The 22300-nt window shown below is 43.0% G+C and overlaps 1 protein-coding gene across 1 annotated transcript in view; it reads right to left on the reverse strand.

Moving 5' to 3' along the window:
• Positions 1-20808: 20808 nt before the first annotated feature.
• The window catches only part of MOXD1 (monooxygenase DBH like 1), an 88175-nt gene continuing 86683 nt past the window's right edge, over positions 20809-22300 (reverse strand). Inside the window, exon 12 of the mRNA XM_007062244.4 lies at positions 20809-21297. Within this exon, the coding sequence (XP_007062306.2) occupies positions 21133-21297 (165 nt within the window). The 3' untranslated portion in view covers positions 20809-21132. The remainder of the gene's footprint in view (positions 21298-22300) is intronic.

Raw genomic sequence — 22300 nt, forward strand, 5'->3', positions numbered from 1 at the left:
CCTAAGTCCAGAATGTAAATCCTCAAAACTCCTGCTTAGCTGATGCCTGTAGGTGCCTAAATTCCCAGTGCCAGTAAAGTCTTGAGTCCTTTTCCCCCCTGCTCTCCGTTATCTGTCTTAGTTTCTTACCTATCTCACAGTACAGTACTTTAATTCTGACCTCATGACTTCAGTCCCCAGATCTTACCAGACAACATCATGTATGCACTAGCATTCTCAATGCAACAAGCCAGTTTATTTGTACATATTTGTACTCTAATGTATGATGAGTTCAGTAAGTTTTAATGATGGTAAAAGGGAATTTAACAGTCTTTTAGCTACACTGCTCCTTTCAAAGTACATATTAGGCAAACCACAGCACAAAGCAAATATTTTCCCCCCATTAGACTGGTCTACCAATCCCATCAGTATTTTCCATATTGAAACTTCAAGCAAAATATATTTCTGCAGTTTAATAGGTTATGAAAAGTTCCCATGTGTTTTCAGACAATTTTGCTGCTATGCTAGTATCCATCTAGGCCATCATATCAAGTTCTGATTATTCAACCCACTGTGATCTGCGTAAGTTGTTTTAACAGTCATGTACCAACAGTAAACATTGGCCTCTCTTCTTCCTATGTCACTGAGCTTCTCCCTTTACCCAAAAGCTACTGGCAAGCTGCCACAGACAGTAGGCTCACCGTCTTGACTCGGTCATATTTATTAACTCAGTCTGGATAAACACAGCTGATCAGCAGCAGCCAGTGTACCTTACTCAGCTTTTCCCGCCCCCCCGACAAACGCTGGTCATAGTGGCCAACTCTTATTTGAGGTAACTATTTCAATAAAGCTGTGTAGGAAGAACTGGTGTTACTAAGTGAAAACAATGCAAACACAAGATTCCAAAACAAACTTTGCAAACTTTAAAAGCTCCTAGGAAATAACCTTTCCAGCCCAAATTAAGAAAACATAAGTTAACAGGAATAGGGCTTGACTGGTACACAGGAGCCAATGGAAAGTGACATTTCTTGACCCTACCCAACAAAAGGAAGAATGTAAAACTAAAGAGAAAAGATTATAGCCAAAGGGCATGATTATCTTTAGGAAAGCTTGATTAATTATTTTAGGATTAAATTATCTAAAAATTAACATGCACATATTTAATTCTAGTCAATACTGAATTTCTTTGAACTAAATGTATCCTTTTTACAAGACAGAACACATTTCAAACTTATTAACTTAATATGGTTGAACAAGCTGAGCCCGTGTTGGAATTAAGTTAGGACTGAACCCTCACAATTGAAATAGGAGTCCTGGTACCTCTCATAATAGACCAACCTAATGAAAGGAGGATGATTGCCTGGAATGATGCTCTGTATTTCTTTGCATATGATAGAGCTAAAATTAAACTGAAGTTTCCCAAAGAGAATATATTTTTCTGAATATTTGGATACTGAATTAGTCAGCAAAAATCCTACATTTACTAACCCTGTCTGTTTGTTGTTTAACTTCCTGTCTCTGCACTGAATTATCCCCTTTGCATTTCCAGGTTTATATGTAAATATGAAACCGTCTAGCTGAGTGCTGGAATTCTCTGTGAACCAGGCTTTATATTATAACTTTGCCAGATAAGCACTTAAATAGAGGAATTATTTTGACGGGCACTGCTTAGAGATCACATCTGTAGCTTTAGTACATTCAGCACCTTGGGGGGAAATGGAATCGCTCCATTGCTGATATAGCTTTTCTATATTGGTTACATTTGTTAAATTACTCTTTGACTCCCTTATATAGATGAAGTTTCTTTGGGCTAACAGTTAGGGCTAGATTTTTGCTACTTTTACATTGAGTAGTATCTGCCTCACTGAAGTCAGGGTATGTCTCATTCTGCCCCTTCCCCCCCAACCTCTACTGATGGTCCACATAGAAGATTACGACTTACTACTGCTACAAGTTACTCTGTTAGCTCACGGTCTATAGCAGAGACACATATCTGTGAGGTGGATTTAGGGCAAGTCTACACTACAGCACTACTGTAGTGCAGCTGAGCTGCTGTAGCGCCTGTGGTGAAGACACACTATGCCGATGGGAGAGCACTCTCCCATCGGCATAATTACTCCACCGCGGTGAGAAGTGTAAGCTATGTCCGCGGGAGAGTGTTTCCCACCAACATGGCACTGGTGTGGACAGCCCAAAACTTGCGTCGCTCAGGGAGAGGGCTTTTTCACACCCCTGAGCGATGAAAGTTGGATCGATTTAGCCAGTAGTGTAGCCCTGCCCTAAAGAATCCAAGGCGGAGAGGTCTGTGAGGCAGCTCTAGAGGTTCCAGTCCTGCTGGTGAACCATGTAGGTGTCAATATTATGCCACCTTTTTATGCCACTTTATTTTTAGTTTGCTTTTTTAAAAGCCTAGGAAACGGCACAAACGACGTTAAAAGAACATTAAGGTTACGAAAGCCAAGCACTCAACAGTTAAGAAATGTCAGAATTAAGGTTGCCTGTGCTCACAAGATATAGGTGTAATAGCAGGCACTTTATAAGACATAACTGAAAGGCAGAGAACTTTTAAAAGCTCCCATCAACCAAGTAATGAACTCCGACAGTATTTAAATCGTTTTACTCTTTCTCCTGCCTCCTCTCCCAATTATTCTCACACTTGGTGCTATCAATGACTTTGAATATTCATAGTAAGTAAATTTTGCCCTATATTCCACTAAGGTTAGAGGGATGGATTTCTACCCAACCCCAACCCCTTTTTGGAGCTAATTCAATACCACAGGAGGGCACCCTTCTCTCTAACTTGGACATGTGGAATTGTTGATATTAAGAGAATTGTTCCCGTGCCAACAGAGCGAGCTTAATGTGTTTCTCCAAACAGTTGTGAACCAAAATGTTTCACCAAACCTGCTTATTTGGGACTGAGATGAAGCAGGGAATCTCACAATGATGGATTAGAAATTAACTTCTTGGAATGATCTATCCAACAGTGTGTTGCTCTTTGCTAGGCCGTAATACTCTCCTGATACCATTAGATGGCAGCTCCTTCATTCAAAGCTGTTAGTCTTTATCAATTTCTTTCTAAATTTGTTTGGTAAGTTTAAATTCTGATTTTTCCAAGAGATGATCTCTTTCCCAGACCTGAAGAGCTCTGTGGAGCTCAAGAGCTTGTCTCTTTCACCAAGAAAAGTTGGTCCAATAAAAGATATTAATTACCTCACCCACTTTGTCTGATTTCAGTGTCACAACTGAATGTTAATTTTCCACAAGCCAGCAGAGAGCACTATTCACTAAGCTATTATTTGCTAGATTTCCATAAAAGGATGCAGTACAAAGAAAAACTACTACAAAAAAAAATAATAATCAGTGGACTCTGTCTGTATTGAGTGCCCTCCATCCCCTACCAACCAACCTCTAGTGGCCAGTCAGCATATAGACAGTTATGGGACCTAAAGAGAAATGAACAGCCTTTTAGCTCACTGTGCAGTCTGTGGAGCATGTTTTTCATACCCGAGCAACTACGCTGTGTGCCCAAATCCAGCCAAATGGGCATTTTGACTTCAAGGAACTTTAAATCAAGGTCTATGGGAGTCTTTCCATTGACTTCAATAGGCATTGGATTAGGCCCCTAGTTGCCTGGAAAACCATTTTATGCTTTTACGTGTCCTATTTGAATAAAGGATTTGGGTTTTCCTCTTAGAGAGGCCAATTTGCCGATTAGGCCTCAGGATATAACTACCACCAGAAACCTGCAGAAGAATATGGAGTCAGCCCAATGAGGCTCAGAAAAATCCTCATTTTTAAGTACTTGAGGCATTTTTAGTTACTTTTTTAAACTCTAGTTTTGTAATTAAAAAAAAAACCACATTTAGCTATGGGAAGAGGGGAAAACTGTAGAAGGTGTGGATGGGTGGATAAGGGGGTCCAGAGAGAGAATCTAAGGGCAGAGAATCCTCAGAAGAAAGATGAAAAGCTAGAGAGAGCCTGGGGTGGGAGAGAAGCATCAGTTAGTGAAACAGCAGGAGAGGAGAAGTAGCAGTCAGAGGGAGATCAGCAGGATGGCAAGTTAGCTACAGGGTCATCAAGTGGATGGGAATAGTGCAGGAATAAGGGAAGGAGGGTGGTCAGTTAGGAGATAGGTCAGGAACACAGCAGGATGATTGGCTGGGAGGGAAGCACAGCAGGCAAAAAAAGGGAGGGATGAAGTTGCTGGAAGGGAGCAAGCAATCAGCTGTATAAACAAAGCCGATTTTACCAAAGTTAACCCAGAATCCAAGTATTTGAGGGGAGAATTCTCCTTTTCCTGTTTATGATGATTTGGAAGTTTAGCAGCTCTGATGCTAGATATTAGAAAGATGCTGCCCTCTTCTCTAAGAAAGAGGAAACTCTTTCCACCATTCTTCCCCTTACCATCACCAGGATTAGTCAAATCTACATGACATTTATTGTGAATTATCTTTGACAAAGATGGAATACACATCTATGAAATATTCTTTTTCTGCTTTATTTTGTTGCTTTTTTAACCCTGTAAATCTTTAATACCAATGACATTTAAAAATTAAATTTCAAAATGTTGTTAGTAGCAATATTACATTAGCACTTTGCCCCAACGGATTTGAGGGCCCCATTGTGAAAGGGGTTTTGCATACTCATTGCAAGAGGCAGTTCCTGCCCTTAAGAGTTTGCAATCGAAATAGCAAAGGCAGACAAAGAATGGGAGAAGGAAAATATTATAAACCCCATTTTACAGATGGGGAACTGAGGGACAGAGAGGCTAAGTGACTTGTTCAAGGCCACACAGGAAATCATGAAAGAAAGCAAACTCAGATCTCCTGATTCCCAGGCCTGTGCCTTAACTGTATCACGAAATTTTCCCTCTATTTTATAGTTTAAAATGTAGCCCCTTTAGTAAATGTGATTGAGAAGATGACAAAGAAATGTTTGTGCAATATTCAGCTTCACTCTTCCATAGTTGTATTTTAAACCAGTGCTCCAACAGCCCCTTCTCCTGCTCCGGTGTTATATTTTATATGCACAGTTTTCTGTGTTTCTCATCAGTGTGGAATCGAAATCCCTCACACACATTAGCAGATGTAGCCCCTCCTCCCCGGCCTGTGAGGCAGGGAGATTATCACTCTACCAGCTTTAGAGAGAAAGATGAGCAATTTGCCCAGCACCACACAGGAAGTTTTTAAGTGGAGCTGGGAATTGAAGCCAGAGCTCTTTAGTCGCAGTGCAGGGCCTCAGCTGTAACACCAGTCTTCCTCTCCTTTACACCTGACAAATGTTTGGAGACTTAGTTCTGTACCCCTATCCCTTCCACCCCTTCAAGTCACTGCTTAGCTAAGATATACCCATTTAGCTTTTCAAACCTTTCCTCCTACAGTAATTACTCCATCCTCTCTGAGCACCTTCCAACTTGTCTACATCTTGCAGGTGCTGAAGAGCCAAATTCTCTGCAGATGTAAACTGGTACAGCTCCAGGGTGCTAATTTACACCAGCAGAGAATTTGGCCCACCATGTCTAAAAATGCATTATGGGTTCAGTATTCGAGTTTCCATCTCACCAGAACTGCAATGTCTGGGAATAGCATCACACAGATTTATTACTTATTACCAAACCTTAACAGCTTTTATGGCCTTGGCACATCGCAAATTTGTAATTGCATCCAATAGCATCTCTAGGTCTCTTGCACTATTACTAACTTACAGGACCTGTCTCTCCTATTAGAAAACTACATCCCCAGTAACTTCCCTCAGAGGCACAAGTGTATGCTTTTAAAACAGAAACTCATATAATTATTTCCTGCCCACATTTCTAACTTCTCAAAGCTACCACATGATTGGGAGGCCCAGGCTGAAACAGGGAGAGGTACAAATCAGAATTGAAATGCAATTGCTTTGCTTTCACTAGCACTGTACTGACTCACAGGTTGCTGTTTTTTGTTTTTTAAAGGTTGCCATGAAGAAGCAGGTACAATTGAAGTCCTGATGACAGAATTAGTGCTCGGAATGAAGAATATGGCGCAACACTCCAACAATAGTATCTCCTGCAAACCATTTGTGACAAAGACAAACATAATGTCAGACAAAGTTTGTTTTTACTGGGTTGCTCAATGCATCAATGTTTAACAGCACTTGAGTCTGAGAGAGCTGTTTTAACAATCATTCTGCATCTGCTAAGGATATCAGCAACCCTTTGCATCATTCCTAAAGGCCTCATCTTTTTCTTTTTAAAAAAAGGTAAGTTGATCAAAACAAATAATGCACATATTTAGTGGGGTTTGCTGCACTCCAGAGTTGTTCTGCATTACAGCTAGCAAAGGCTTATGAAGAAGTTTTTAATCACAACCAGTTACTGATCTCAAGATTTCTCCTGATAGCAAGACATTTAGATAATCTAGGCTTCATATAAGCATCCAAATTGCTGAGCGCTTATCTGAGCTGAAATAAGTCTGAGTAGCCTGCAAACCATTTGAAGTTCTCCTGCCACTAATAACTCCTTAGAAAGAGTGAATTGTTCACTAAATTATATAAAGTTCTACCTTTTTTTTATCTTCCCATGTCTTTGTTCAGAGTACTGGCACTGGCAGACAGGCTCCTATGCAATGGCAGAGAAAAAGATTTGCCTGAGAGGATCATTATCTGGGCTGAGTAAACGTTCATTTCAATAGGATTTGAGATTGCCGTTGAAAAGCACTGTATTAGTCTGAACTGATTTTCCTGTTCTCAGTTATTTTTAACTGAGAGTGTGCTGACAGTCTGAGAGTGTGCTGAGACAATGATTGCTCAAGGTCAATAAAACTACGACCCACAGCTGCATAGTGGGGGGAAAAATACTAACTGTGCTGTTCTTTTTAGGGGAATTGGAAAACACCTGGATTGAGGCTGGCTCGTGGTTAATTCATGAAAGAACTAGATTGCAGCTCTTTGTAAAAAGCAGGAGGTCTGTGGTTCCACACCAGATCTAATGTCGGCCTCCCTGGCATGCCCGTTGCAGCTCCTTGGCTTTTACGTGGCAATGGGGCTAGTTCCTGTTTTAGCCCTTCTCCTCCATCCCCTGAGCAATCTGCTCATAGAAGTAGGGTTACCATATTTCAAGTTCCCAAATAGATGACACTACGAGGGGAGAGAAGGGAAAGCTGGGGGTACAGCAGCCGCTGCTCTCCAGCTGCCCAGCTCCGAAGGCAGCACCACCACCAGACGTAGCGTAGAAGTCAGGGTGGCAATACCATACCGTGCCACCCTGACTTCTGCGCTGCCTTCACAGCAGGGCGCCCAGCCAGCAGCTGCTGCTCTTTGGTCACCCAGCTCAAAATCATGGACATTTGGTCAGATTTCAAAAATCCACTCAGACAGATCAGAGGACCCAGGGAGGTCATGTCTGGGAAAATACAGACATATGGTGACAGACCGATGTCCGTGTTTCTATGGCTGCACAGCCTCTTCTCCCCACAGACCCAGAAGATCTAACACCACTTTTGTACTGCAGGCAGGAGCACATCTGCAGCATGTAGCCATGGTCAGCTGGGCAGTTATCAGCTTTCCATTGTTGAGTGTAGGTGTGCTCGCTGAGCTGGACAACCAGGAAAAGGAATTTCAAAAATTCATGGGGCTTTCTAGGGGAAGGGCAGCTTCCTGTCCACCTGGCCTCTGGGCAGCGAAGTTCACCATGGTAACCAAAGTGGTCAGGTACTGGAGGCCAGTAATAATTGACATGAGAAATGCAGTGACTACACTGAGTGTGTCAACCTAACTACATCAACCCTGACTCCGCACTGCTTAGGGAGGTGGTAGTAGGGCAGTTATGTTGGCGGGAGTGAAATTTAATTGTAGACTCATCCACAGCTAGATCAACATACACTGCCTTGAGTTGAAATAACCATGAAGTGTAGACCAGGTCTTACTCACTAGGATGGAAGTGGCTGGAAGCATTTACCAGGTGATATACTTAACCCCATGGGGGATATGAAAAGGAGGGAACAGTTACCAAAAAGGCAATTCACTTTGCAGTAACTCTCTGAATCCCCAGGGCTATTTTTAAGGGTATTGTATGTGTTTCAGAGTTCTCTCCATCACAGCCCACCTCAGTCCAACAGTGAAACCCTGTGTTCATGAAATCACAATCTGTTGCCATGGAAATGAATGTGATGTCCCAAATTCAGCATTATATGACTTCATGACAAGGAAAAATGGGCGGGGGAGGGCGGACTGTACAAGACGATATTTGTTTAAGAGCAAATATTGATAATTAACAAAGATGACAAGGAAAGTAATGGAGAAAACACCAAAACAGAAACACAAACATTTAATTAAAGTGTTCCCTGGTACGGAATCCCCCTTTGAAGAACAACTGTGTTCCAAAGGAGCTGTGTTCTGTCCAATCCTCCTCTGCTATAAAGATGGCCATTACAATACAGAGCCTGAGATGGACTGAAAGTGGGGAGAAAAAAAAACACTGGGCCCAATTTCAAGAGATGAGCCCCCACAACATCTAATTGAATTCAATAGGATGTGGAAGTGCACAGCACCTCTGAAAAAAGCAGGCCTACTGTAACTAATATAGTCCTAAATACAAAGATGTGAATTATAAAAGATATCGGAGGGTTAAAATACAGAAAGCAGCTGCTACTAAAGGATCTGAATGATAAATATATTTCACATCCAACTTCAAATGGAGAAATGATTAAAATTATTTTAAAAGTATTAAAAGAAGCAATGAGCTACAGCTCACTTCATCGGATGCATTCAGTGGAAAATACAGTGGGGAGATTTATAAACACAGAGAACATGAAACAATGGGTGTTATCATACACACTGTAAGGAGAGTGATCACTTAAGATGAGCTAATACCAGCAGGAGAGTGGGGGCTGGGGGGAGGGAAGAAAACCTTTTGTAGTGATAATCAAGGTGGGCCATTTCCAGCAGTTGACAAGAACGTCTGAGGAAGGTTGGGGGGGGGGGGGGAATAAACATGGGGAAATAGTTTTACTTTGTGTAATGACCCATCCACTGCTTTCAACAATTTCCATCCCACCATCAACCTCAGCCTGGACCAGTCCACACAAGAGATCCACTTCCTGGACACTACAGTGCTAATAAGCGATGGTCACATAAACACCACCCTATACCGGAAACCTACTGACCACTATTCCTACCTACAAGCCTCCAGCTTTCACCCAGATCACACCACACGATCCATTGTCTACAGCCAAGCTCTACGATACAACCGCATTTGCTCCAACCCCTCAGACAGAGACAAACACCTACAAGATCTTTATCAAGCATTCGTACAACTACAATACCCACCTGCTGAAGTGAAGAACCAGATTGACAGAGCCTGAAGAGTACCCAGAAGTCACCTATTACAGGACAGGCCCAACAAAGAAAATAACAGCCCGCCACTAGCCATCACCTTCAGCCCCCAACTAAAACCTCTCCAACGCATCATCAAGGATCTACAACCTATCCTGAAGGACGACCCGTCACTCTCACAGATCTTGGGAGACAGGCCAGTCCTTGCTTACAGACAGCCCCCCAACCTGAAGCAAATACTCACCAGCAACCACATACCACACAACAGAACCACTAACCCAGGAACCTTTCCTTGCAACAAAGCCCCTTGCCAACTGTGTCCACATATCTATTCAGGGGACACCATCACAGGGCCTAATCACATCAGCCACACTATCAGAGGCTCATTCACCTGCAAATCTACCAATGTGATATATGCCATCGTGCGCCAGCAATGCCCCTCTGCCATGTACATTGGTCAAACTGGACAGTCTCTATGTAAAAGAATAAATGGACACAAATCAGATGTCAAGAATTATAACATTCATAAACCAGTCGGAGAACACTTCAATCTCTCTGGTCACTCGATTACAGACCTAAAAGTTGCAATATTACAACAAAAAGACTTCAAAAACAGACTCCAACGAAAGACTGCTGAATTGGAATTAATTTGCAAACTGGATACAACTAACTTAGGCTTGAATAGAGACTGGGAGTGGGTCATTACACAAAGTAAAACTATTTCCCCATGTTTATTCTCCCCCCCCCCCAAACGTTCCTCAGACGTTCTTGTCAACTGCTGGAAATGGCCCACCTTGATTATCATCACAAAAGGTTTTCTTCCCTCCACCCCTGCCCCTGCTCTCCTGCTGGTATTAGCTCATCTTAAGTGATCACTCTCCTTACAGTGTGTATGGTAACACCCATTGTTTCATGTTCTCTGTGTATATAAATCTCCCCACTGTATTTTCCACTGAATGCATCCGATGAAGTGAGCTGTAGCTCATGAAAGCTTATGCTCAAATAAATTTGTTAGTCTCTAAGGTGACACAACTACTCCTTTTCTTTTTGCGAATACAGACTGACACAGCTGCCACTCTAAAAGAAGTAATGGTATTTCAATATAGACAGCAGGTGAGGCTACCAAAAAGAAAGTATACTTTTGAAAGCTAAGGAAGGCTACATTATTTAGCTATAGGATGTCACAAAGGCAAGAAAGGCTGGTTGTTACAATATTATCTGATTCAGAATTTAAACAATTAAAAAAACAAAATAAATGGCAAATTAAACAGACATCTTGAGTCAAATAAAACTGATGAGCTGAGGGGCTGTTTCCTTTTTACTATTTGTAAACTGCATCTATTTGTACCCTTTTTGTCTACTCTGAAAACCTCTAGTCAAGCAACCAACCCATGAATTCACTGCACAATGGTTTAGTTGAAAATGAAGCTCTATCATGGTTTCCTTACACCTGATTCAGGAGTGTTGCCATTTGACTTTAATTGCCTCGGGATTTATAACCAACACGTCGGAGACTTTGGGCCTGCTCCTTTTAACGTCCTTTATTTATTTAGATTTTTAAAAATAACTAAAAAGACACCTATCCGTGGCTCTAAGTGCCCTGACACACATTACCAATACAATTCCAAGAAAGTAGCAGTAAATAATTACTTCAGCAAGAGTTCAAGCCAGCCAGTCACCTACAAAAACTCCTTTCATCATCATCTAGGAAGCCTAGCCAATGGCAAAATTCCCAATGGCTTCCATGGAAGCAAGATTGTGCCCATAATGCAGCTCTAATAGCCTTCATTATAAAAAGAATTTGATTAGTTTATAATGGGCTGCACAGTAACCTCTTACATTTCAAAGTAGCCACACAATGGTTTCAGCCATGAAGTTCCCATTAAATTCAATAGGAATCACAGTTAAAATCCTTGCAATACTTTGGCAATGTAGCAATACAATCTGTTTCAGTGTAAAGTCTATGTGGGGTTTTAGAATACAGTCTTTAAAAAACAAAAAGATAATCTGACCTAATTCTTGCCATTTTCATTGAGGAATACAGAATTTTGCATAGCATCAATGAAAACTGACAAGAATATGGTCAGTTTTAACTCTGTGACTCCTTGGCAAAGTTATAAGCAGCAGCAGCAGCTGTCTGCCTATAGACTTAGGATGACAACACTAGCTTTACATTTAGAAGGTAATCTTCAAAGCCATAAGGACTGGAAACGTAATGTATTTTAAATAACAGCCTGGGTTCTGCAGAAGTTGATGGTAGTGAACCCCACACTTGCCCAAGAAAGCTTTATACTCATGATAGACTAGTGTGTTTTGTCAAGCTGTGAAATGTCGCAGAGAAATATCTGCCAGCGCAACTTATTGCCTTAGATACTCAGAGTCTAATTCACTATTGCCCTGCACCTTCTGTGGTCATTTACACCAGTGCAAATTGGATTTAAACACTGTCAGAATGGTAGCATTTTTCCCCACTCACCTTGCACAAGTGTAAAGACTACACAGGAACAGGGCAATAGTGAATAGGGTCCTCCATGAGATCTCACACTTATGCATTGACTATAGATTTATCTTACCTTGAAAAAGACCGGATGGAATGGAGAAGCAATTATGAATCCAGAAGAGAAAAATGTGTAACTCTAAATACTGAAGCAACAAATAGAATACAAACCAAGGCAGGTAATGGGAAGACCTGAAATTGATTGTGTGGGATATGCCTGCGTGATCCTGGTTAATCCTTGCTCAGTGGCTCAGAAGAAGTGGCATGTCAGCTCTTGGAATTTAATCATGATTTTAGCGTGTCTTGATCTTCTCGTAGGCAGGGAGGAAGAGATATGATTTTGTCTAAACTGCAGGCAGGCCAGTGTAAGAGCAGACAGAGTTGCCAACTCTTGCACTATGATTATGAGTCTCATATTTTCAGATGATTATCTAAAGGCTTCTCATGATGTCCTGACACATTCTTGTCAACTAGGGCTGGTCAGCAATCAAGAATGCCACATAAAAAATTTGATGCAGAATGAAACTGAAACCTTTTGAATTTTTGGTGTGAAAGACATGAGAGGAGAAGAACAGGTAACTGAGAACCCTCTCAGATAATAGCTTGGGTGGTTCTGGTATTCACATGGTGATGTGGGAGACCCACGTTCAAGTCTGTACTCTACCTCATTTGGAGCAAGCACTTGAACCCAGGTCTCCCACATTCGAGGTGAGTGCATAACCACCAGGTTATACATTCAGTCTCTCTTGCCCAGTGAATATTAAGCCAAAATAGAACAAATCCTGCGGTGGGAAAGACTGACTCTGTAGCCAAGTGTTTAGGGCACTCAGCTAGGGTGTGGGAAACCTTCTGACTTTAAAAAAATATATATCAGAAAGTCCTCACCAGCTCTATTACCAGCATTTGCCCTTATTCACAAGGGCAGCAGAACCCCCTGGCTTGAAATGGTTTCCATCATATACAGGGGTTACATTTTTGTTTAATGGCTTTCAACACCCCCACTGTACAAATTGTTTCAATGTCACTGACTGTCAGTGAGACAGAAGACAGGCTGCCCCTTGTGTTTTAGGAGACAGTGAGTGGACAAAGGACTGTTGTGGGGAAAGGGATGAGTTGCAGACTGTGGAAACAGAGAAAGATTGTGGGGGAGAGGGAAATGTGAGAGAAGGAAAGATGGAGGCTGATGGAAGTAGAGAAAAAACAGGGAAATGGGGACAGGATGGTTGATTAAGGAGCAGGGAGAGAAACTGAGGGTCAGGAGTCTATGGTGGAAAAGGGAAGGAAAATGAGGTGGACTGGAGTACACAGGGGGAATGTGAGGGACCTAATATTACCAACCCCAAGCATCACAAAAATCTTAGGTCAGGACCCCCCAAATCAAGAAATTGGCTTAAATTTGACTTTAAAATATTTTGGGGATGTTTTAATTTGTCTAAAAATCTTCCAGTTTGTGAGCTTTTAGGGTATACTGGGTCATGTTTTCATGCTTTTCTGCCAAACCACATGGATTGAAAACTGTTACAATAAAAGTTGAGATTTTCACATACACTCTGATTCCAGAAACCAGAGCTTTTAAAAGCCCACCAAATATTGCAAGACTCACAATAAAAGCATGTGTTTGCAACAGTTGGGGGTGGGGGAGAGAGGAGGAAGAGAGATAATGGAGAACAAAAGATTCCATAGGTTTTGAGGGGCTTCATCTACCTTGGTCTCCTTTGTCATAGTATCTGTGCGCACAAAATCTTTAATGCGTCTGTAATACCCATGGGAGATCGGGATGTGCTATTATTCCCACTGGAGGCACACAGAGGCTAAGGGCAAAACTGCGAAAGGTATTAGGCCCCTAAAGATGTATGTAGTGGGATTTTCGAAAGTGCTTAAGAAGTTTAGGTACTCATCTTCTAATGAAATTAAATGCCTTTGAAAATCTGGCCCTAAGTGACTTGCCTAGTCATGCAGAGTAAGAAAATAAACCCATTTTGAACACTTCAGCTTGGAAATACAGGCAGCTCTGTTTCAGCATTACCTGACTTGTGGGTACTGCAATCCCATTGCTTGTGGCATGGTGCAATACAATGAGTGCTGAAGAACCTTCCCTGTGAGCACAGGGCCGAGACGTTGCTCAGTTCCTCCCTGTAGCAGTGTAGGACTCACCACTATGGCACCTCCTGATAGCCATTCTGGAATTAACTCAAGTCCTTCTGCAGGGCACCCTCCTCCTGTGGTGTGTCACGCACCATTACTCCCACTTTGCTATCTCTACCACTCTGGGACCTGCATCACTGCCCAGACCGTAGCATCCTCTTCTGGGCACAGCCCTGTGGCTGTGCCCTGCTCTGCTGTCTCCCCAACTTTTGGGGAAACCAGTAGTCTATAGTCCAGCCACTCACCAGGCAAGTCCCTTACTCCAGTGCAAACTGCAGCCTGTGCTAGACACTTCCATCAGGGGAAGTGGGGGCAGCCCTACCACCCTATCTGCCCTTTCTCCAGGGCCTCAGTCTGGCAGCAGTCAACCATACGCTCCTTCCACTCTGCTACCCCACGCAGCACTACTCAAGCTGCAAATTACGGGTTTTGTACCACCTTCTGGTTTCTGAACTCTCCTGCCCATCTCCCATATGCACCATTTATAAGTGAAAATTCAACCTTAAATGCATAAATTATGCACACCAAATTGCAGGTCCCTGATCCCCAGCCCCACCCCACCTCACCTAGCATCCTCCACACTGCAAGCTCCCACAGCCCTTTGCTCCCCCAGTAGGCCCACCCATCCACAACTCATGGCTGTCTCCAGTCTACAGGAAAGGGTCTTTACCAGGGCTCCTACTATCTTCATTAATCCCCCTTTGTGCACTATGGTGGGGGGCGGGGGGGGAGGGAGTATGTGAATCCAGCTGCTGCTGCCAAGCTTGGTGGGGAGGGGGCAGCTCTGCTGTATTACACTTGCCTTTTCGGACCACACAAGGACTGCTGGGAGTCAGACCCCAGTACAGCAGGAAGCTGAAACAGTTACCTGCAGCAAAAGGGGCCCCAAGGAGGAAAATTTCCTGAGCTGCCTGTGTGTTGTTGCAGGAGGCCCCTCACCCAGAAATGCCCCCAAATCACAATCCAGTGAGATTTGGGCATAATAGACACCCATAGCACATTAAGGCACTGTTATAATAATACCGACCTCCTTTGAGATTTGCTGATGGAAAGCTCCGCATAAGAGCTAAGGCTTATTAATCATCAGATAGCCTGGTGTTCAGGCAGTCCTCCATCTTGACAGATGAAGAAGCTAGCAGGGACCTAGCCTACTCTTCCTGAGAGCCAGCTCCAGCCTCTCTCTCTCTCTCTCTCTCTCAGCATTTCCTGCTCCCTCCCTATTAAAGAGCTACAACAAACACACAGCCCATCTGCTAGGATTAGTATGATGTACCTTGCAAGCAATATACTAACATCAAAATGCTCTCATGTGGTGAGCATGGGAAGAGGAATGGAGATTTTCATATGTTCTGCAGTTAATGTCATCAGTTTCAAAGTATGTCTAGTCACATTCTAGGTTATAGGGGAGTGTGGGAGAAAGGAGTGAGGGAATGTTAAAAACAAATAGTGGCCTCAGATTCTGTTATTTGCTAAATATGTTCCCTTTAAGCCTTTTGGACATTTTGATTATAATAGATCATTTCTATTTTAAAAAATGGGAATGTAAAACAGCCAGTCTGATTAATTTAAAATGGACAACCCTCCCAAGGGAAGGGGGTTTTAGGCCTACCAAACCATATCAGTTGGCTTTAACTAGGGGCCATTCAGGGTCCTCACTCAACACAAGCACTTTACACAGATGTCACTGTGATTTAATCACAAGTGGATTGCGTCTGTATCACATAACAGGCCCTTGCAATGAAGAAGTAGGAATGAGGAATGACAGATTCCTTAATAGGGGCAAAAATTGAAGTGCTATATAAATACCGAATGCCACCTTTTTTACATCTTTGTATTCTGATAAAGTGAAAAAAAATCTTTCAAATAAGAATTCTAGACATCTGTGCATCCCAGTATCCCAGATGTTTAAGATGAGCCACATTTTCATTACTTGCAAGCTTTATTATGATTAAAGAGCATAACAGAAATTGATAATATTTCATTTTGCGGATGCAGGTGGAGTGCCACTGATATATATTTCACAAGGGTTCTGATGAAGGAGCGTGTTTTTATATTCTTTTCCAAAACATAAATGTTTGCACATTAAAGTATTATATACAGAGCTGTTTACAGATACAGAGCTGGCAGAGATTTACAGTCTGCTCCAGAAATTTCTGAAGTTCTCCAATCACTGATTATCACACAGGATTGTTTTGATTGCAACTTCATTTGAGTGAGAAATAGATTTAGCCAATACATTTTCTGTTCATTGTCTACATCCCACTTTTGTCAGCCATTCAGTATCCTCTTCATACATGTTTTCCTCTCACAGAGAATGTTTTAAGTTCAGTATTTACTGCATTTCTCATTTAACTACAACTACTGTAAAACTTCCAAGTAGCTGTACATTGCAAACATATATGCTGCAGTAGAAGGTAATCGTGCAGCAAACCATAGAAATTAAAACTGTACCTTCCTTTTTGAAAGCTGTTTGTGTACAAGGCCAAAAGATCTTAGCCGCTGCTGCATATGCTTTTCCTACCTTTACCTTCTCAATGCCACGGTGTTCACTTCTGGTACTTTTCTCCCATGTTTTGGTTTTTGGCAGTCTCCATCCTTTTTTTCTCCATTGCAAATCTAGTTTGTAATACAACATATGCATATTTGCTCCCATTTCTTTTCGCCGGAAGCATGCTGAATCTGTGTCGCTCACCCATGTTTTGTTTACCAGTAAAGCCAACTTTCCATTGCTCTCCCTTCTAGCCACTTAAAAGCAGAGGCAGGCCAAGCAGAAATGGTCCATTAGAGAATATGGAAACTCTTGCTGCCTGGTGTATTGGTGGCTACAGGTCACAAACATCCCTTCCTAGCCTGCTTCATTTTACATCATAGCATGACATACTGGATGGCAACAACACTGGTTAAGATATCATTAGGTGAGGTTCCCCTGGAAAAAAACCCCTCTCCGATATGAAACTGCATCAAATCAGATAGCAGCCATTTATTTTGCGTGAATGGACGATAACCATATGTTTGCTTTATTTATTTTTATTCCAAAGCAAGTCCATGTAGGCTTGAAGCCAGAAACGCACATCCACTAGCAAATGCGAGAAAGCACATTGTGTTTAGCAAGATGCACCCAGCGTCCATTTTCTTTTCTCATTTCATGCTTTATTCTCTTTTCCAAAAGAAAAGGTGAATCAAATACGTTCACCTTTAGTGATTTATGTGGCTGCATGGAAAGTGCAGGGCATTTATGGACTTCCTGTATCACTGCTTCCCAGCTCCAGCATTAGAAATTCCTCGGGCATTTGATGAGGATTCTTTTCTCCTTCTGAGTGCAGGTTGTATCACTGAGAAGTAGCATTAGAGAAGTTCCCTTTGGAACTCTCCCTAGAATGTCTTATTTTAAATGAGGCTGCCTTGTACATTACACCCGATAGGTAGGTCCCTATACACATCCTGAACCCTAAATCAGGCTTTGGTTCACCTATATATTCTCATCTTCTCACCCATTCTTCAGTGCTTCTCTTCATTTGGAAGTGGTGTTCACAATGGCCATCATTTTGGCTCTTTACACAAGAGACTTAGCAGCACTGCATTGCATTCTTCCTCATTGTCTTATCTTCCTTGCAGAGAAGGTGGTGCTTAGGTCTGGTCCTAATTTCCTCCCCAAAGAGATGTTATCTTTTCACAAGAGACAGGACATCACCCTTTTCAGTATCTGCTCTCATTTTAAGGCAGAAAAAGAAGCTACTCTAACCCTTTGGGAGTATATCAATCAGCTCCTGGAATGCTGGACTGAGCCTCAAAGGGTGTCTCTACACTGCAGTAGAACACCTGGGGCTGGCCCACGTCAGCTGACTTGGAATTGCAGGGCTTGGGCTGCAGGACTATAAAATTGCAGTGTAGGGCTCAGGGCTCAGGCTGGATCCCAGGCTTAGGGACCCTCCCCCATTGTGAAGTCCTGGAGCCCAGGCTTCAGCCCAAGCCAGAACATCTAGTCAGCTGACATAGGCCAGTCGCGGCTCTTTTATTGCCATGTAGACATATCCTAGGGGCCCTAGCCTATGGACCACAACAAAATTGGCTCCAGAGCCTCTGGACATCATTTTCCAGCATGTTTAGAATCCAGGGCAGGGCAGAGTAAATGGAAAGCTCCTGCATTAGGAAGGCTTTTGAACATGGGGTGATTTATACAGACAGTTTTCTGGGCCAACAAGGAGACAGGACTGCTCAACCCCCTCAGGGGGAGGGGACAGCCTGGTTCAGAGACAAAGGAACAAGGCTTTTTAGTAACAGTTTTGGCTTTTAACTTTGGAGCAGAGCAAGAAGCAGAACAGCTCAGGGAGTCTCTGCTTAGCTCCCAGTCCCCACAAAGGGTGTGAACTGCTGTGGGATCTAGTGCATGGATCAGGCAGTTCCAGGCTTGTGGAGATCAGTGGCCAGAGAGGCAGTGAACCAACCTGGTGCCAGCTACCTAGAGCCAGCTGGGATCTCCACAAGGCTCCAGACCAGAGAGAGAACCCTGCCCATTCAAGAGTGAAAAGACTGTCAGAGGGGTCCTTTTGTTCTCTAAACTGTCCGTTTGCAGTGCTGATACATAAGAACATAAGAATGGCCCTACTGGGTCAGACCAAATGTCCATCCAGCCCAGTATCCTGTCTGCCGACAGTGGCCAATGCCAGGTGCCCCAGAGGGAGTGAACCTAACAGGAAATGATCAAGTGATCTCTCTCCTGCCAGCCATCTCCACCCTCTGACAAACAGAGGCTAGGGACACCATTCCTCTCATCTCCATACACTCATCTCTGGACTCATCCTATGCATTCCGTCTGCCTGGGAAGATGCCAGGGGAGAGCTGAGGGCTGTGGTACATCTGTGAATGTTGAGAGGTGGGGAATATGTTGTATTATTAATATTTAAGTATATATTATTTAACCATAACACATTATAGGATCTAGGGACCTAATGGCTAGGCAGCAGTTCTGCAGAAAAGGACCTAGGGGTTACGGTGGACGAGAAGCTGGATATGAGTCAACAGTGTGCCCTTGTTGCCAAGAAGGCCAACGGCATTTTGGGCTGTATAAGTAGGGGCATTGCCAGCAGATCGAGGGATGTGATCGTTCCCCTCTATTCGACATTGGTGAGGCCTCATCTGGAGTACTGTGTCCAGTTTTGGGCCCCACACTACAAGAAGGTTGTGGAAAAATTGGAAAGCGTCCAGCGGAGGGCAACAAAAATAATTAGGGGACTGGAACACATGACTTATGAGGAAAGACTGAGGGAATTGGGATTGTTTAGTCTGCGGAAGAGAAGAATGAGGGGGATTTGATAGCTGCTTTCAACTACCTGAAAGGGGGTTCCAAAGAAGATGAATCTAGACTGTTCTCACTGGTAGCGGATGACAGAACAAGGAGTAATGGTGTCAAGTTCCAGTGGGGGAGGTTTAGGTTGGATATTAGGAAAACCTTTTTCACAAGGAGGGTGGTGAAGCACTGGAATGCGTTACCTAGGGAGATGGTGAAATCTCCTTCCTTAGAGGTTTCTAAGGTCAGGCTTGACAAAGCCTTGGCTGGGATGATTTAGTTGGGGATTGGTCCTGCTTTGAGCAGGGGGTTGGACTAGATGACCTCCTGAGGTCCCTTCCAACCCTGATATTCTATGATTCTATGATTCCCTCCCTAGAGCCTCTGTTTCCTGTCACCAGTCAAGACCCCTCTTTGTTACACTGTTATTTTGGGTGTGGCATTTTATTTGTTGGGATTTGTATGACTGTATTTTGTTTCTTGTGTACTGTATCATACTCCTTGTTAACAGTATAGTATTAACCCTGGTCTACACTTAAAATTTAGATTGACCTAAGTATGCCATTCAGGAGTGTGAAAAATTCACACCCCAAGCCACAGTTAAGCCAAACTAACCCCCATTGTAGATGTAGCTAGGTCTTCTATCAACCTAATTACTCCCACTCCAGGAGGAGGGTTAATTATTTCGATGGAAAAACACCTTCTGTCCGTGTACGGTGGCACTATGGCAACATAGCTATAGTGCTACAGCTGTGCCATTGTAGAATCCGTAGTGTTGGCGGAAAATCCAGCCTGGGATCTTTGCCAGTCTTTTAGAGTACCGAGTATAGCAGCTGGGTCACATTAGTCCATCCCAGGTTTTGGTATTGACTGGAGAGGGCAGTAAGCTACAAAGGAAGAAGCCACATGCTGTGTTCTGAAAGTTGCAAGATTAAACCAGTGGTCTGTGGAATCTTACTTTAAAATGATATACGGGGTCTTTGTGATTCATTCCAGAAGCTCCCAATCAGTTAGGAAACAAGTTTAGTGCAGATATCCCTTAGTTGTTTCCCTGAAACAGCATGCCTTGTGTCCCAGGCACAGAGAAGAGTCACCTTGGGTGGAGGCACCAGACATTGCAACAAAGAACTCGGGACCCAATCCATGCTGGGAGGGAAAAGCCACTCTGATTAGCAAGATCAGAGAGGCGGCTTGTGCTACACCTCTGAGGAGAAACTACACTCCATTGCCCGAAGCTGGGAGGGAGGGTTCCTAGGGCCAGAGCCCATGCAAAGACAAATTGTCTCTGCATGGATAGTTCTTGCCTCTACAATGATCCCTGGGGTTCCGCCCTGCACCATTTTCCATGGAGGACAAACCGTGCACCCTACCTCCCCTCAAAGGGACTATGATGGAGAGAGTCTGCAAGGGATTTCCCGCCGAAATTCCTTCCCCAAAAGCTCTCTCTTGGGAATTTTACCGCAGCAGGGGGAGAGCCAGCCCAAGGTGTGTATAGTTACTCAGGTACATAAGCGTTTGCAGGATCAAGCCCTACATCAGTCTCAAGAACCAAGACAAAATAATACAGCACACTCCACGTTGATTAAGGTGAACTACTTAAATTTTAGTTTATTAATTTTATCTGGATACAGAGCTGTTTCTAGAAACACTGTGTGAAAAGACAGGATAAGCTGTAACAAAACTGTAGGGGAAACAATTTTGATAATGTAACGTAGCAGTGTACCTACTGTTCTTTACACATACTGTACATTAAAAAACAAAATAAACAGAGTTTTCAGAAGAAGTAAACATTTTATTTTGAACTAGTAAATTTGGTTTATTAATATGTAAAAAAATAAATCTACAATAGCAACAGTGCAAACATATCTGGAGTTGCATGGCATACAGAACATACATGAAAACAATTAAATTATTATACAAAGGGCCAACTGTTCCTAAGGGTACTGACCGTGACACATGCACTGAACAACAGGTTAAGGAATAGACTGCAATGTAAATAGGAAGATGAGATACATATTACTGGCTCTGTCCTGTATGGTCTCTCAATTTCAGGAGGTATAGCTGTCATGCCTTGGATCTACAATTAAAAAAATATTGAAAATGGTCAGATTTTCTATCATATAAAAGATAGGTAGTTTCTGTTTCATTAAGTAGTCCAATGTTTCCATCAGAAACGTTATTATTTAATATTTATACTGCGGTAGTGCCTCCACCTCTGTAGTTGTCAAACTCAATCAACGCATCAATATATTCTGGACCAGATTCTCAGCTGGCATAAATCAGCATAACTCCTCTGCAGCCTGTCCATTAAGGGCAACTCCACACAGAAGGGCTGGGGGAGGGATATTCTAATGTAGGGCTTTCTCAGTCTCTCCTGTTGAAGTTGTTCCACTTTAATTACATACTAATTGGGCCAGAGAAAGAATAAAAGTCTCTCCATGTAGCCCAATGGTTAAAGCACTCACCTGAGAGGCGGCAGATCCCAGTTTAAACCCCTTCTTCTCATTGGGCAGAGGGGGCACTTGTACTGGACATCTCCCACATCCTAGGTGAGCACCCTAATCATGGGGCTAACGGTGATGAGGGAGGGGCCTCCTTTACGACTACCCCTCTTCCCCCCCCCGACTGTTTTGTATAGCGCTAGATAGCCTCTGAGCATGCCTACTGGATTGGTCCCTATAGGCAGAAGGATGTCGATCTTTCACTGATTCGTGGATCAAATTGGGGCTCAGGTGGAAGATAGTGCCTTGAGTGAGGCAGCTGTGCGCATGCCCAGAGGCAGAAACTTTGGTATCTTGGGAACTTCCAAAACAAAAAATTTAGGGCACAAAATGAGTTTAGGCACCTACAGAGTTAGGTGGCAGCTGAGTGGGGGCTTTGTAGATTGGCAGTGGTGCTTAAAACTGGGCTTTAGGTGCCTAAGTCCTCTTGGGGCTCTAGCTCAGGTTTCTTCAGGAGCAGCAGCTTTCATGCTGTCCTCACTTGCAGTTTTCTCTGCACATCCCCCTCAAAGAGTGAAATGGAAGGGACTATTGCACATAATAAAGATGATGGAGTATAATCTTCAGAGAGTCCTCCTC

The sequence above is a fragment of the Chelonia mydas genome, chromosome 3, assembly GCF_015237465.2.
Source record: "Chelonia mydas isolate rCheMyd1 chromosome 3, rCheMyd1.pri.v2, whole genome shotgun sequence".
NCBI classification, from domain to species: Eukaryota; Metazoa; Chordata; order Testudines; family Cheloniidae; genus Chelonia; species Chelonia mydas.